The sequence below is a fragment of the Drosophila grimshawi genome, unplaced genomic scaffold, assembly GCF_018153295.1.
Source record: "Drosophila grimshawi isolate 15287-2541.00 unplaced genomic scaffold, ASM1815329v1 contig_311, whole genome shotgun sequence".
Taxonomy (NCBI): Eukaryota; Metazoa; Arthropoda; class Insecta; order Diptera; family Drosophilidae; genus Drosophila; species Drosophila grimshawi.
Window position 1 is genome coordinate 571,797 of NW_025063098.1, and position 16,178 is coordinate 587,974.

Here is a 16,178-nt window from a genome sequence, read left to right on the forward strand (position 1 = left end):
GCTGTTTCTAATAGATTAAAGTTCATTATCTGCACTTGGCATTCTAGTCATCAAACATTGAACTAATGCCAACTGTTTACATCCTTCCTGTTTGTGACTTTTTTATATTTTTTTAATCTCAATTGGAAAGGTTTTCTTATCTGCGTTGAGGCAAACAGTTTTTTTTTCTTATCTGCGTTGAGGCAAACAGTTTTTTTTTTTTAGTTAACGGTCGTGGCGTTAATCTCGATGCATAACAATAACGCGTAGAAAGGCGCTGAAGAACTCTCCTCAAAACCAAAAACAAAACAAACAAAAAACCTCTTCTGAAATGCTAATGCCATCGTGGACCACATTTATATTTAGAGGCAACAAAAAGTTGAGCAGAAAAAAGTAATAAAACGTTTATAATTCAATTCCATTGACAAAATGCCAACAATGCTCATTGTTGTTGCTATTATTACTTATGTATGTATATTATTATTGTCTGTAATTCTTGTTGCTGTCGTCGTTGTTGTTGTTGCTGTTTATAATCGAATTGCCGCACATAACATGCCAATATCCATTTTCAATGGCATTTGACGTTGAAAACAACAACAATAAAAACAAAAACAAAAAAAAGCAACACAAATTGAGAAAAAAACAGCAGCAAATAAAAAGCGAGCGTCGAAGCAGCAACAACAATAACATTTTGATTCATGTAACGCAAATGAACAGCCGGTTGCCCCTGCACCGCAGCCCCTGCGTCCTCCCACAAACCCCCTCTGCAGCACAAGTCAACTAGACGCTTAGACACTCACAAGCAGAGCAAAATGATAAGCAAAGAACTCACACACACACACACACATCCAATGAAAAGCACATGCCAAGCATTGACAACGAACCGTGGGGCAAAAATAATGCACTAAAATGTGTTGGCAACAAAAGTAACTAGAAATTTATCTAAGCTTAATTATATTTACATGTTATTACGTAAAAAACAATTTAATCAAATAATATTTTAACAATATCCAATTTGGATAAACCAACCCACTGTGCAATGCTGTAGTATAAGATAAAACACAAACACATATATATATACAAAAGCAAATTGGCTAGATAAGGGCGCGTTGATTAGGGGCAGCGACAATGTCGTCGTCGATGACAGAGACAAAACAATAGCGAGAGTCTTCAACAAAAAGAAAAATGAGCAAAATTAACGAGAACGAGTGAAAAGAGCGCCGGTAAAAAAAGAAATAGCAACGAGTGCAGTAGCAGCAGAAGCAGCGCAGCAGCCGCCCCTCTGCCAACTGCATTTGGGTAAGCTTTTGGGGTTAGGCACATTGTACGTCACAGCGCCTCAGCTGATGTATGAGTGTGAGTGTGTGTGTGTGTATGTCTGTTGGTGTTGGTGTGTGAACAGCGCCTCAATGGCCGATTGACCTTTGCATATTAGATTAACATTGAATATGCATCTGTACTCCATGTGCTTTGTTACTGTTGTTGTATGGGTGTACATAATACATGAATATGCATATGTATGTATATATCCGCAGCGGTGGTTGAGTGTGGGGGCGTACCACCAGTCGTCAACGAGCGAGCGCTTTAATTAGTTTATTCCGTAATTTGGCACACGTGCAAAATACTAAAATCCAAGTAAATGAGCTTTAGAGGTCAAACTTTATCAGCAAAACGCAGCTAAAAAAACGACCACTCAATTCAATTATACACACATGGATACATATATACATACACACTTTCATACATATAAATTGTCTGTAATTTGCTTTCTAGTGTTTTCTTCCTGCATAGACAACCTTCTCGTCGCTCGTTAGCATTGTAAACACCTCACGCCCACTCCTCCCCCTCCATCCAACCCACCACCTCTTCTTACTACTCTGGCGCTCGATTTCTTCCTTCCTCGCCACGCCCCCTTATGCTTATGGCGGCATTGAGAAAGCTCACGTGCACAATACTTTTCGAGTGTGTAAGTAAATGCATAGATACATATATAAATATGAATGTGTGTGCATGTGTGCATGTCTCATCTTGTCTTGAATAGTTTGTGTGCGTGCGTATGTGTGTGTGTGGAGGTCAAAGTCGCACATTGCAATTTGAGCATAGTTTTTTTTTCTTGTTCGGAACAGAAACGAGATCTCTGCTCTGGTCACACTGTTCGCTTCAAATTTACAAATTTGGTCTCTGCACAACACATGTTAACCACACACACAACACATATATATAAAAACACATACATATGCAAGTAGTAGTTGCACTAACCCGGCAAACTTCGTGAAACGGCGCTTTTAATATTGCTGCTTGTTCTCCTCTCTCTCTTGCTCGCTCGCTCACACGTCACGCTGCTCTCTCTCTCTATCGACGCGATGCGGGGGAGCCAAGCCAAGCGCTTGCTTCGCACTGTGAGCAGCACAACAGCTGTTTCTTCTGCTGCTGCGGGCGTTCACTCGAGAGCTCGTTGTTGATTGGCCGCGTCGTCGTCGTCTTCTGCTACTGCTTCTTCTTCTTTTTGTTTTAATTGAAACTTGTTTAATTGTTAATTGCAACTAGTTGTTTTTGTTGTTATTGCATTTAATGCACACTGCACATGCACTGCATCATTTGTATTGGCTCAACTTTATTTTTGGGCATTTCCTTTCTTCTTAAAAATAACAAAAAACAACAAACATTATTTTGATTCGCTTTTTTTTTTTCTTTTATCACTTCACTTTTTGCCACAGATAAACTTTTTTGTTTCACATCGATTGAGATTATTTAACGCCAACGCGCTTTCTACTTTACACAAGCCTACAACAACAACAATGACAGCAGCAGCAGCAGCAGCAATAGTTGTAGTCTCCACCTTGGTTTCTGTTTCTTTTGCTATTGTTTTGTGTTTGTTGTTCGCTGTCGACAATTAAAGCTCAACTACAGCCACAGAAGAGAGTTTTAAGCTCTCTTTGAATAAAAAAAAAACAATGCTTTTTAATTTGTCATATCCGTTTCGCTTGCCTTTATCTGTCTGCCTGTGTGTGTTTTAAAGTGAGTGAGTGGGAAAGAGAGGGAGCATTTGTAATACTCGATTATGTTGCAATTTGAGACGCAACTTTCGCCACATTATGAAATTAAAGAAGCAACGGAGCAGAAGCGACAAGGCGCCCACAACACTTTACGGATTTATTTATCTTATTTTATCCAGTTTATTTTGCAGGTCAAAAGTCTGAGGACTACGTGTGTGTGTGTGTGTGGAAAGAAAAGAGACAGATACCGAAAAAGCGGGCATAGCCAACAGGCAAAATATAAATTGAAGAAAAAAAGTCATAAATAACTCGAAAAACCAGTTTCATGTTGCCGGTGTACAAAACCAGAGGCAGCAACAACAACAACAACAGCAGCAACATCAACAATAAACAAATGTGCAAGAAGTGCTGCTGCTGCTGCTGTTCGAGTTAGTGCGAGTGAGTGAGAAAGAGAAGGCGAGCTAAGAATAACACTTAAAACTCGTTAAAGTTGTGCAGAAGAAATAAAGCACAAAAAAAAAATCAGACAGCTGACTCAAAACAGAAAAACTAGATACATACACACACGCTATTGTGCATGTGTGTGTGAGTGAGACAACGACTCATTAATAGTGACAGCAGAGCTAGTAAAAGACAGATAAGAAGTTTTTACAGTTTGACAATACACTCAGGTGCATAAGAAGCAAAAACAAAAAAAAAAACTCAAAACAAAACAATACTTTTTTTGTCTATTCTACTTTTTCGTGTGCATCCAACTAGTAATTTAGTTAAACTGTGACAGAAGAGAACAAAACAACAACAGCAGCAACAGCAATAAACTGGAGCAAACATAAATTAACAGAACGTCACAGCGATAAAGTGATTAGCACACACACACAGCAATATCTATGTACATATGTGTGGGTAAACACCCACACACGCATACAGACAACACTCACTTAGCCACGCATGCAACGGCATACAGAATTTCCTCCATGCGTTTGCTGCTGCTCTTTCTGTGAGTGTTGTTGCTGCTGCTGTTGTCGTTGTTGTTGTTGTATGTATGCACACCCGCAGCGCTCCGCGCGACCGACCGTTGCAAAAACAACTTGGTTTTTGTTTTGTTTTTTCTGCTTTTTTTTTTTAAGCCAACTGCGACGATAATGGCCGCAAAGAAATGACAACTGCTACGGCGCACGATCGAAAACGAACTGAGAACAAACACGAATGATGAACGAGCGAATGAACGAAACACACAAAACCAGCGAGTAACTATTTGCGAGAGACAAGAGAGCAGCGAACGAGCGAGAGAGTGTGCGAGCGAGAGAGGGAATGTGAGTTCGAACAACGTTTCTTTAGCTGCTGCTGCTGTCGCTGCTGTTGCAGATACAAAAGCAAGAAAAAAATAACACTTGTGCCTGTGAGCGTGTGAAAATTAAAATGCGGCAAATGAGCATTTTGTATTAGTATGTAATTATTGCTGCTGCTGCTGCTACTGCTGTTACTGTCGTCGCGCCGTAGGGGAGATATGTATACAGATATAGGCAGAGGGAGAGAGAGAAAACGAGCGACAAAAGTATTGATAATGATAAATAGTTGTCGGTGTGCGTATACATTTATGAGCACGTCTATCTGTGTGCCTCTGTGTGTGTGTGTGTGTAAATGCGTCAGAGCAAAAAACTACAACTCAAACTCGCTACACGCACACACACATAGAGAGCACCTGTCAAACACACATGCACATGCACATGTAACAAAAAAAAAATACAGCAAGCAAAGTAAAGCAAGCAAAGCCGGCAGCCGAGATCTGTACAGTACAATTGAATGTGACTAGAGTGTTTGCAGCTTTCAACTGAAGTTGAAGTTGAGTGACTCATGCGCAGGTGCCTTGGCCTCGTCGCACAGACAGACATAACTGTGATATGTTACCAGCTGTTTGCTGTTAGTTTTTTTTTTTTTTTAACAGCGACGTCAATAACAGAGATATGTGTGTGTATATATAAATGGCATTAACCCTTTCAGAAAAATGAATTTTAATTTGTATTAGTTGAATGTTTAAGCCGTAAGCTGCTGTTAATGTGAATAATCATCAAATAAAAATTGGTTCAAGTCATGGGTCAACGACATCTACAACTGGGCGACAACGATAAGAGGTTAAAAAAATACTCGTCGCGCGTGAGATAATTACTGTAAATAACATTGGCTGCAGCTGTTGTGCTGCACATGTGCCTATGAAAATGGAAAACGGAAAATGCAATGCAACAAAATTGAAATGTTTACCAAAAAGAGAAACAAATCGTAATAAATAATTGGCTCACAATAAATCTAAATAATTTTCTGATCTGATGCATCCTTAATATAAATGGATATAGTTTTGCATTTTCAAATACAATTTAAAAAACGATTTTATTTCATTTGCAACTCATATAATAAATGAAATTCATATCATTGGCTTATCATTGATTACGAATAAGCTCGATGATTGATCGATATCGATATTCTGCCAATTCGGAGAAAATTACAACAATAGTGAAACACTCAGATATGTGGGGGAATGCTAGACTCCGATATACCCTGTATATAATATTTACTTACAAAAGTTACTAATCTATTTTTATATGATTAAAATAAAGATGCGGTTTGTATTTATTAAATATATTATTTACTACATTTAAATATATAAATATGTATATGAAAAACTTGGCATATCTCTCTGTTGGCAACAAAAAAAGAAAAGAAACAACTGGGCCGGTGTCACATTGTTGCCAACCAACCAAAGCACAACACACACAAGCACACACACACACACATGCAACACATAAAATACAACTTTTGTAATTTTTTTATAGCATTGTGAGAAAGTAGTTGTGGGGGCCATAACCTAAATTTTGCGCTATCCCAAGAATAGTAACTGTAATAGTGGCAGGATTGCCACCTGCCCCACACACACACACAGTGCGCAAGTAAGCAAGTTGCGTGTGGCAGCAGGAAAAGTGGCTTCAATAATAATCAGACGACTCAAATGGTGATGAAAACTTGACGAAAGCCTCCACCTCGGCCGGTAGCAAAAAGGGGGTCAAAAACAGACAGACGGACAGAGCGACAGACCGACCAACAGTGGGTAGCAGCTGTGGCACATAAAAACAAGGACAAATTGCGGATTTAGCAAAAAAACAAAAATGTGAATGTGAATGTAAAAGCGTCCACACAAAATAACAACACAAAGAAATAATAAAAAACGTCAAGCACATGACTTCTTCTTCTTGTAGTAGAGCAAGCGAATAGAGGAATGGTGGACTGGTGGAATCATGTGGAACGACAAAACGCACCGAGTGACCCATCAAACATTATTCGCCAATGACGTCATTAAGCTGTTGGCGGCTGTCAATGTCGTCCATCTCGCTCTCCCACTCGCTGCCCGTCTCCCTTTTTCTATACCTCTTAAAGTGCGTGAGATTGTTGTGCGTGGGTGCACTCAGAAACAGCCCAGAAAACAGAAAGAAAAGCTTAAGGCCATCAGATGCTAATAATTAGTTAAAACATATGGATAGATGTACCAGATGATGCCAAGCATAAGAAATGAGTGAGAGAGAGATAGAGAGAGAAAGAGAAAGTGCAGCAAGTGCTTGTAGCAAGCGCAAAAAGTTAAATAAAGTGTGCATAAGAGCAGAAATCAATTGTTGTTAAGTAAACGATGATTGTCTCTTGAGTGGGTGGCTTCTGTTTAGTATGCGTAAGTGTGTGTGTGATTGTGTGTTTGTAGTATATAGGAAATTGTGTTGCTTCAATTCACAGAAACACCTTTGTTGCCAAGAGATGTGTGACGAAAAGCGTGCGAGTGCAGGAAGAGGAAGAATGCATAAATAAAAGCAGCAAAAGCATCATCAACAACGACGTCACAAGAAGTCGGAGAATAACAAGAACAAGACGAGGGAGAAAGGGACAAACGGAGAAAAGCCAGTAGTGTGAAAATTTCATCTAATTAAATTAGATGCCAGTCATGCTTGAAGCCAAAAGCTCAACGTGTGCGAACAGGACAGACGATACATGTACACATGTGTATGTATGGAGAGACGGACGAATGGCCGGGCAAAGGCAAGGTGCAAAATAAAAAGCCTGTCAAACAAATCGATGGGATTTAACGACCAGCAAGACAAGCAGTAGCACACACACACATACAGCTACGAGAAAGCTTGAAAACAGAATAAAAAAAATGTCCAATGTCCAGCAAGGAAAGCATCACACAGTGTGACTCACACAACGATTTGAAGAGATGATTAATGACACAAGTATGTAATGGAAACAAATACAAATGCAAACTTTTATGTATGCACACATAAGTGATATATCATTATTTTAAATTTCAATCAAATAATAATCAAAAGGTAAACTCACATATATTTCATTGAATAAAGTAAAACAATACTCACAAATATTTAATTATCACTACAACAGATTTTAAATCGCAAAAAAAAGGTAGCTAATCTTCATCTAACACACACACACACATTCTTAAATCAAGCTACGTGTCCATGACAGCGACATCGACATCGAAAGAGAGATAGCGAGAGAGAGAGAGAGAGAGAGAAGAGAGAGCGAGAAAGAGAAGAGCTGAATCCTTTAAGCAGTTTAGCAGAAGGCACTTCACAGTGAATGGCAAGCGGCAAATGGCAGTGTCAAGTGACTGACAGATATAAGCAGTTCATTAATGACAGCTGCCTGTCTGCTTGCCTGCCAGCTTGAGGACGCCCAGCGGCGATGACAGTCAGTCTCTCAGTGCGTAACACTTATGCAAGCGAACACATTCCCATAATGATAACGTCTACGTCTACGTACGTAACAGACGTCAATATCAATATTTATGCCAGCATCATCAACTTTATCGAGTAATCCAGAATATTGTGGTGTGAGAAACAGAAACATAAACAGAAAGACAAACGTAATCGGCGTAAGCACAAAAGAGATGTCATACAACACACAATCCCAACTAAAAAAACAAAAATAAAATCTTAGGATCTGGACTCATTTCCAAACGATAGCAAAATCTAAATGAACACTCTTACTGATAAGACATTTTAATTGTTTGTTTGCTGAATATTTGTATTAATTTGAGTTTAGTATTATCTTAATTCACAAATATTGTGTCTAGTTAAATTATATATAAATTGCAATTTATATTCTTATAATAATGATTATCTATATTTTGATCTGAGAGTAAGATAAATTCTTATCATTTGAATAATTTGCTTGGTTAAGAGCAGAGCGAAATACTTATTTTAAAAAAATATATTTTTAAGTATATCCTATCTTAAAGACAAACCTATTTCGTTAAATTGTGCATGTATTAAATAATTTTTCATTACTTTTAGTTTCCAAATTAAGTTTATTTCGATCAGCTGATGCATAGTGTTATTTTTCTCCCTTGTTCCAAGGCAACGAAAATTGGTTCACTTGAAAAATATAATACATTATGGAAGTCAATTTGTACCAGCTATTAATTTTCTAATTTTTTGTACAGAAAATATTTTTTTGAGAAATTTGTTTTTTTTTTTCTAAAGGATTCTGTGTACAAACAATAATATAATAATCAATGAATATTTCGTGCATATTTGTAAATATATATATATATTTTTTTTTGCATATTTTAAGCGCTTAAACGTTTTTCGTGCAATTAAATAGCGACTAATATTATATTTTATTTCTCATATGGCAAGCTGGTGAAAGCGGTCAAAAATTCTTTCTTGTTTTGCCTTATACAAAATCGTGAGTATTTAATTAGATTTGCAATTATAATTTGCGGAATTTGCTTTTGCTTCGCTTGCGTTTTCAATTGGGGCACTCATTATGGCAATAAAAAATAAAATGAAATAAAACAAATGCATTTACAGTTGAAGTCCATACGCAACCATAAGTCTTGCATTCTCGCGGCAATTCTCTTTCAAGCAGCGTTTCGCTGCTCGAGATTTCAAGTGCAAAGCATACGCGCCGAGCACTTGTGAAAAGTTTGAAAACTACTCCAGCCAACCCCCCCCCCCCCACCCCCACCCCACCCCTTCCTTCATTTGCTGCAGTCGCTCTATTTGTCTTGGCTGTCGTCGTCGTCATCTTTATCACTGTCTGGCACTGCTTCTAATTCCTCTTCTTCTTCTGCGATAGTTGACGTTGAGTCATTAGAAGCGCTAACAAGTTGGTCAAGTTTTCCGTCGCTTTTAGCTTTATTTTTTTCAATTCTCAGCTGGAACTTTTGTGGTGCTTGCAGCAAATAATTTACCAGCTAAAAAGCAACGCAGAACCAAAATTGAGTTCAAGAATAATTTCAGTCATTTTTAATGGATACACAAAAGGAAGAATCAACCGATCCTTTACTTGAGACGCACACTTGATTTATTCCACCAAAGTGTTTTTCTTGTTTCCCTCTTCTTTTGTTCAATAGTATTAATTCTTATTGCTATGTGAATCTGCATTTTTATTTTGGAGTTTGATATTGGAAAAACAAATAAGCATAAATTATATTTTAATTAATCAATTGCTGTTACTTTTTTGTTTAGTTCCAAGAGCAACAACCAAATAACCCACACAAAAGCGAGTATTATCTATCTGATACTCTCTTTATCTCTATCTCGCTGGCTCTCTCTCTCTCTCTCTGTTACTCTAATTGAGGTCAAATGCGCCACATATCAGCGACTGAGCGGAGCAGAGCTCAATAATCCCAATCTCAAGTCCAAGCCAAGTCGGCTCAGACGCAGATGCCTCTCCCGCTCTCTCGCTCGAGTTTAGCCCCGATAATTACAAGTATATTTATACATATACATATACATACATATGCATTATATATACATATACATATATATGAAATATGCATTTCATAAACTTTTGATCGAAGGTTAAATCACTTAAATGCGCACTATCCAAATATTTAATCACTTAATTATGAACATCATTCACGACAGACTTTAGAGACCCAGATGTAGACATATTTGTACATGTGTATGTATGTATGTTTGTATGTAATGTTTACACAGCTGAATGTTGGCGTTTGATGATATTGTTGTTCTTATTTACAATGAATGCAACAGCTGTTAACACGATGCAACACAAATTCTTTGCATTCAATACAAAATTGAATTCCCTTGGCCAGCAATTACTTAATCGCAATGGTTTTGAATATAATTAATGATGTACAAAAGTTTGTAATTACATTCACACAAAATAGGTATTAGTATATTCCTCAAGCCGATTCGACATAGCTCTGTTCGTCTCCGTTAGTTTAAAACCCATTCTGATGAAACTTGAATGACTGTCTATATATATACATATATGTAACGAGTAGTTACAGTGGGATTACAGTGCTGATGTGTGGCAACGCTGGTTAACAGATCTAACAGCAGTGTTAGCATTAATCGTAGAAGAAGAGCAGAACAAGGAGCTGAGTTCGTGAAGCGCAGCGTTAAGATCATCAATAAGAAGTCGTCAAAGCCCCGAGTACCTAAAGTTGTAAAGTTGTCGGTGCTTCGAGGAAATAAGTCGTTGTTTTATAAAGTCGAATACGAATCGATAACATCAACAACTCATTCAATACTCTCTGTAATACACTTATAACTATTATATTAATAATAAACAGAATATAAACAGTTCTACATATATACTATATAACTGAGATAGGAATCTTATATTTATAATATATATAATCTATCTATTAATCTATGGTATGATTTACTAACCATAAATCTGATTTTATGGCATTGAGTTTTTACTGAAGTGTGCAGCAATGCTGTTTGTAAAAATACGATAAATCATAGATTTAAAAGTAGAAACTTAAAGATCTTTGTACTGTGACACTTTCTTATTTTCTTTTCATTTTTTTTTTTGGGAATTAAACTATAGCAATAATACCGAATGCAGCAGTGATTAGAACCATTTTTTTTTGTTTTCCGACTTTTTAAAAGTGTAAAATCAATTACACAATAGCAATAAAATACAAAATGTAAGCGACTTGCCAAGAATATATTCCAAGTATTTTTGACTCTTGATTTTCTAAGGAGGTTCGTCCGTTGGCTATAATGCCTGGACTTGATTTGTGTCTCTTTGTAAAGCTGGGGCGAGAGTTCATTGTGCTATTTACGTGACCATTGCATATCTATCTAAATCTAATTAGGCTAATTTAGTAAGAGTTTATTGATTTCACCATTTGAGTGCAATTGGCTAATTATAGGTTTAGAGTGCGTGTCAATATTAATAGAGGGATTTAAGCTCACCCTCGTATCTAAGTATTTCTGCAGTAAACTCGCATTCAAATTAATTCAATTAATCATTTTAATAAAAAAAAAAAATAATAAAACAAAAACAACAAACTCTAAAATAGGAAATGTTTTCCACATGCAGTAGAAAAATTACAATTTTTATTCACAATTTAATTAGTATTAACATTCAATAATGTGGTAACGCCAAGATACCAGACTGCTTTCAAATATGAAATATTCAATGTCAAAGGGAGGACATACAAACATGAATATATATATATATATATATATATATATATATATATATATATATATATATATATATATATATATATATATCTAGCATAGCTAGCATTGTAAATATATATATCAGCTATGCTAGAAAATATATACATAATTAATTTGTATTCTCACTTAACAGTTGAAGCCATAAACCTACACAAACAATTATTCCCCAAGGTCCTATTGTATTCGCTAACTTATGAATCCCCCGTAAGCCAACAAAATATAGAGAAAAAAAACATTACTGCTTGCTGTCTACGGGCGCAAAGGGAAAGCCCCAAAAACAAAAGAACATCATTAAAAACCAAAAGCAAGAAACTACAGGCTATGGTGCAACATTTAGAACAGCCACAGCCACTGAATGAATATGGTAATCAGAGATAAAACCACAGACAAACAGGCAGACAACAAATAACAACCTAGAAATGTCAATAGAATAAGGCAGAAGGTAACTGAAATAACAACAACTGCTTTGCCAGCCTACAAACAGGCGGAGACAGGACAGAAGGCCGATATCTGAAATGACTATACATACACAGGTATATGTCACTATCTGTATGTGCGTGTGTGTGTGTGTGTTTGCGTAACTTAACTTTCCGCTTCCTTACAATAGGCTAGCATCCATTTTAAAATTTCATTCAGCCCTCGAGCGACTGTCGCCTGCCAGCCAAGAAATCGCATTACAAAAGTTGATATAGATATATAAAAGCTCCCCCAAATAGTGCCGAAATATAATCAAATACAAAAAAAGTTTAAATAGAAATGCCATTTGCTAAAAATAACAATGTTAACGGAACAACAAAATGAAAACAAAAAGCCATATATATAAATATATATACACATATTACACACATACACACAAATAATAGTTGCGACTCTTAGCGTAAAGAGGAAATCTAAAAGAGAGCATCGATTCCTTTTCACACATACACACACACACACACATATATACATATACAGTTATAAATAGTAGAATATTCAGAGCATACAGGTGGGTATCGGCAATTTTTACTAAGTGACCACAATGGCGGCTTTTTTTGTTTCTATTTTAGGGCCAAATACATTTAGCATTGAGTAAAATAAATACACATAAATACGTATATGTATGTGTGCTAAGAAACTTGGACGTCACTAGTTGCTATATATATATATATATATATATATTCTTGAAGTCATATTTAAGTATGTCTGCTGTACAATTGCCAATCACATAAGAAAGCTGAGTTGCAGTGTTGCCAACTTGTTGAATTTTATTGTTGCCAGTATTTAAAAACTTAAATTTATAGCTGTACAACATTAAATTAATCTGTAACATTTTCATATTTATAACATTTTAATATCACAGAAAAAAGTAAACTAATTAAAAGAAATAATTATTTAAGAGTATTCGATATTCGGCATCGCAAAGTTTGTTATTGTTATTGTTGTCTTAAATTATCTAATCGGCAAACATTTTGTATATTTTTCAGCAGCAGCAGCAGTCTGATAACACAATACATACTGAAAGAACATATTTATAAATCATAATAATGAACGTTTTATAACGTTATTTAAGTTTTTTTTTTTAGATAAGAAACAAGAGTTTGAGAACCTTTCACATGATCACATCGCACTTGGCAGTGTTGCTTCGTTTATTAATGGACGGGTTTTTTTTGTTTTCTTTTTTTTTGGTAATCTCAGGTGCAAAAGGAAAGGCCGGAAATCGAAGTTCAATCGAATATTTGTGGAGATGATTAGGAGTCTTTATTTAACTGGGTTCGGGACTGATGTTGATTTTGAATTATTTAGAGCGCCTTTCAATGTTGGCTCAAAATATCCATAAGCAATGAAAAATAAATATACATGGACAATACATTGTCTGCTTAGTGATAGCACACAATTTTCAAAAGGGAGCAGGAACCGAACAACAAACAATTTAGGCCTGAAAAGCTGTCATGAAGACAAACCCTTCTGTTGATGGTTATGCTTCAAAATATATGTGTGGATTTGTTGTAAGAGTTTTGTTGGATGCATTTAAATTTCGGGGTTGATTCAATACTCACCTAGCTTGCCGCTCGCGTCGTTGCATGTTGTTGTTGTTGCTGATACTGGTTAGTGAGAAATATTCGGCAGGCTCTCTCGAATTTTGAGTGAAAAACGCAATCACTTTCCACAGAATTTTGAAAGATAATAAATGAAAGTAATAGCAACGGCTATAGTTGGTTGTTGATAAGATTGATCCGAATCCGAAAAACGTTGTCGAAGTTGAAATGCGAAATTTAGCTGCTCTGCTGCTTCACAAACTGTTGAATGTGTGTGTGGGACTTTACTTTTTTGTTGTTGTTGCTGCTACACACACACACACTCACGCGCGCACTCACACACACACACACACACTCGCACACACACACACACACTCACTTAACGTCCGCGACTGCTGCGTCACGCATGCGTCCACAATGCATACGCCAAGCAGCTTCCACTGTTGCACTCCTCTGCTCCGCCTCTCCTCTGCACTACTTGTCTGTTAGGCTGCTGTTAACTAACAGTGGTTACACTTTGTGTTTGATTGTTGTTGTGGATTTTGTTATTGTTATTATTATTGATGTTGCTGTTTTTGTTGTTGTTGGTGTAGATATTGGTGTTTAATGTGCTACTGCTGTCGCTTGTCATTTAAGTATTTAATTTGAGCATTTCCCTTGGTACTGTTTTTGTTTCAGAGTAGTTATATTTGTTGTAACTTGTGCGCTGGTTTTGCTTGTCCGGTCTGTCGAAATATTATTATTGTTGTTTATTGTAATATTGTTGGATGAAGAAAGGCAGTTATGTTCTATTTAGTACTAGGTAAACAAATAATTTTGGCTAACAATTTAACAAACACACTTTTGCACATTTTTCCCCCACAAAATTTCAAACAATTTTCGTAAAGTATGATTTGACGTATTTGGCTAATGTTACGCCAATGTGACACACATTCACACACACACACGCAGAGCAGCAAACAACAATTCTTCTATTTCGAATGATTATTGTTATTATTATTATTTGTGGATCGTTGGATCGTGTAGTCAAATACAATTTAACCGGTCATCAAAATCAGCTGCTCGTATTTGTATTTGGCGCGCGCACGTTGAATGAATGCAATTGGTGTGCTGCCTTTTTTGTCTCGAGGCTGCAGCAACACTGTTGCCTGTTTTGTTACTGTTACACCTTAAGGCCGACCCTGCTGCTGAAAAGGTATCAAAATAAGCAAACAAACAAATCAAGCATTGCATTAATTTCATTTTTTTTTTTTCAAACTTCATTCAAATTGTATTCTAAATGTGATTTTTCCTCTTCTGATCGCTAAAATATTGCTAACTTTACGTGATTCCCACAAAGACTTTTATTTTCTATATTATATTGTTTCAATTAACACAATATTAAAAAGAAAAAAAATGAATAGTGCAAAATGTAGTTTGGTGTGGCTACAGAACAGTATTTTGTAGTATATTTGCTTGCTCTGAAACGGTCACACTTAAAGCTGAGAGGGCCTGTCTCACATACAATTTTTGCCCATTGATTTTCGTGTGCCTGCCTGTCTCCGTTGCGCACAATTGCTGCAAATTGGTTTGTTTGTTAACAATATGTGTTAAACAATAATATTGCAAGCAAGCAACGACCAACAATTTGCGCACTGAACCTCTGAGCTTGCCCTTGACAAAAGTTCACTACGAAAAATAGTAGTAGCAGCAGTCGCCGTTGCGAAGGAAGTTCATCAAAATTAGGCCAATTAGTGCGTATACTTTTTGCACCTAGGGCAAAAATGGTTCATGCTTTTTTTTTTTTTGAAAACCAGAAGGCCACACACATAATGAAAACTAAATTTGTACGTGATTTTTTTTTATTTCATTTGCTTTTTTTTTATGCTTTTGCGGCACGCAAAAGTTTCGTTTTTTTTTAGTTTTACAGGGTGCACAATTAACTGTTCGAATTTGGCCATATTTCTGTTCACTGCCAACGCGTCATTTGGTTTCGTTTGTAATTGAACGTCTTAGAATTAAATTCAGTGGTTTAACATTTGTTTCTTTTTACCTTTTCGACAATTTTGCACACATATTTCTCACCTACGCCTCATTTTTCATTGCTCACACACACACACGCGCGCACAAATACATTTACACGCGCACACACACACTAGCGCTTTTTCAATTTCTGCAGTCGGATTGCGATTTTTATACAAATGTATTTTGTGGCGTGGTTTTGCTCGCTTTTGTGTTTGCTGCTTTTGCTTTCGTTACTCTTGAGCAAACACTATTTCAAACACATTTATGCGACTCTCCATTAAATTGTTTTGCAAAAGCCAAGCATTCGCAAGATAGCACGAGAAAAATGGAGCGACTTTTCCCCTGCCTTGCACACACACACACGCACAAATTGAACACTGATTCGCAATGTGGCTGTCTTGAAGTAGTGAGAAAATACCAGTTAGTTGACAAAACGGTAGAAAAGTGCTTTACCAATTTATACCAAAAATACCAAACACAAAATTTGCAACTAATTAGCCGGCAACTTGTTTTGAACTAACAAAAAATTGTCTTAAAACTCTACAATCGTTTGCCAGACGAGTTGACACACTTGTAAATGTTCTTACAATAAAATTTTGATATTACAAACCATCTTCCAACCTTTCATATAGCACAATCTGTATATATGTAGATATGTATACACCATGCACTCACGC

The 16,178-nt window shown here is 36.4% G+C and overlaps 1 protein-coding gene across 22 annotated transcripts in view; it reads right to left on the reverse strand.

The window, feature by feature from the left end:
* LOC6563750 (casein kinase I) overlaps positions 1 to 15,890 on the reverse strand; it is a 39,412-nt gene extending 23,522 nt beyond the window's left edge. For 4 of the 22 annotated variants that reach the window (XM_043214823.1, XM_001990726.3, XM_043214822.1 and 1 more), the window contains exons 1-2: positions 13,877 to 14,469; positions 13,519 to 13,758 (exon numbers count right to left, since the gene is read on the reverse strand). In XM_043214823.1, the coding sequence (XP_043070758.1) occupies positions 13,519 to 13,544 (26 nt within the window). In that variant the 5' untranslated portion in view covers positions 13,545 to 13,758; positions 13,877 to 14,469. Of the gene's footprint in view, positions 1 to 2,238; positions 2,495 to 13,518; positions 14,685 to 15,529 lie in introns of those variants that run through there. The other 18 variants (XR_006246635.1, XM_032736797.2, XM_032736795.2 and 15 more) reach the window with 9 other exon arrangements.
* Positions 15,891 to 16,178: the final 288 nt, after the last annotated feature.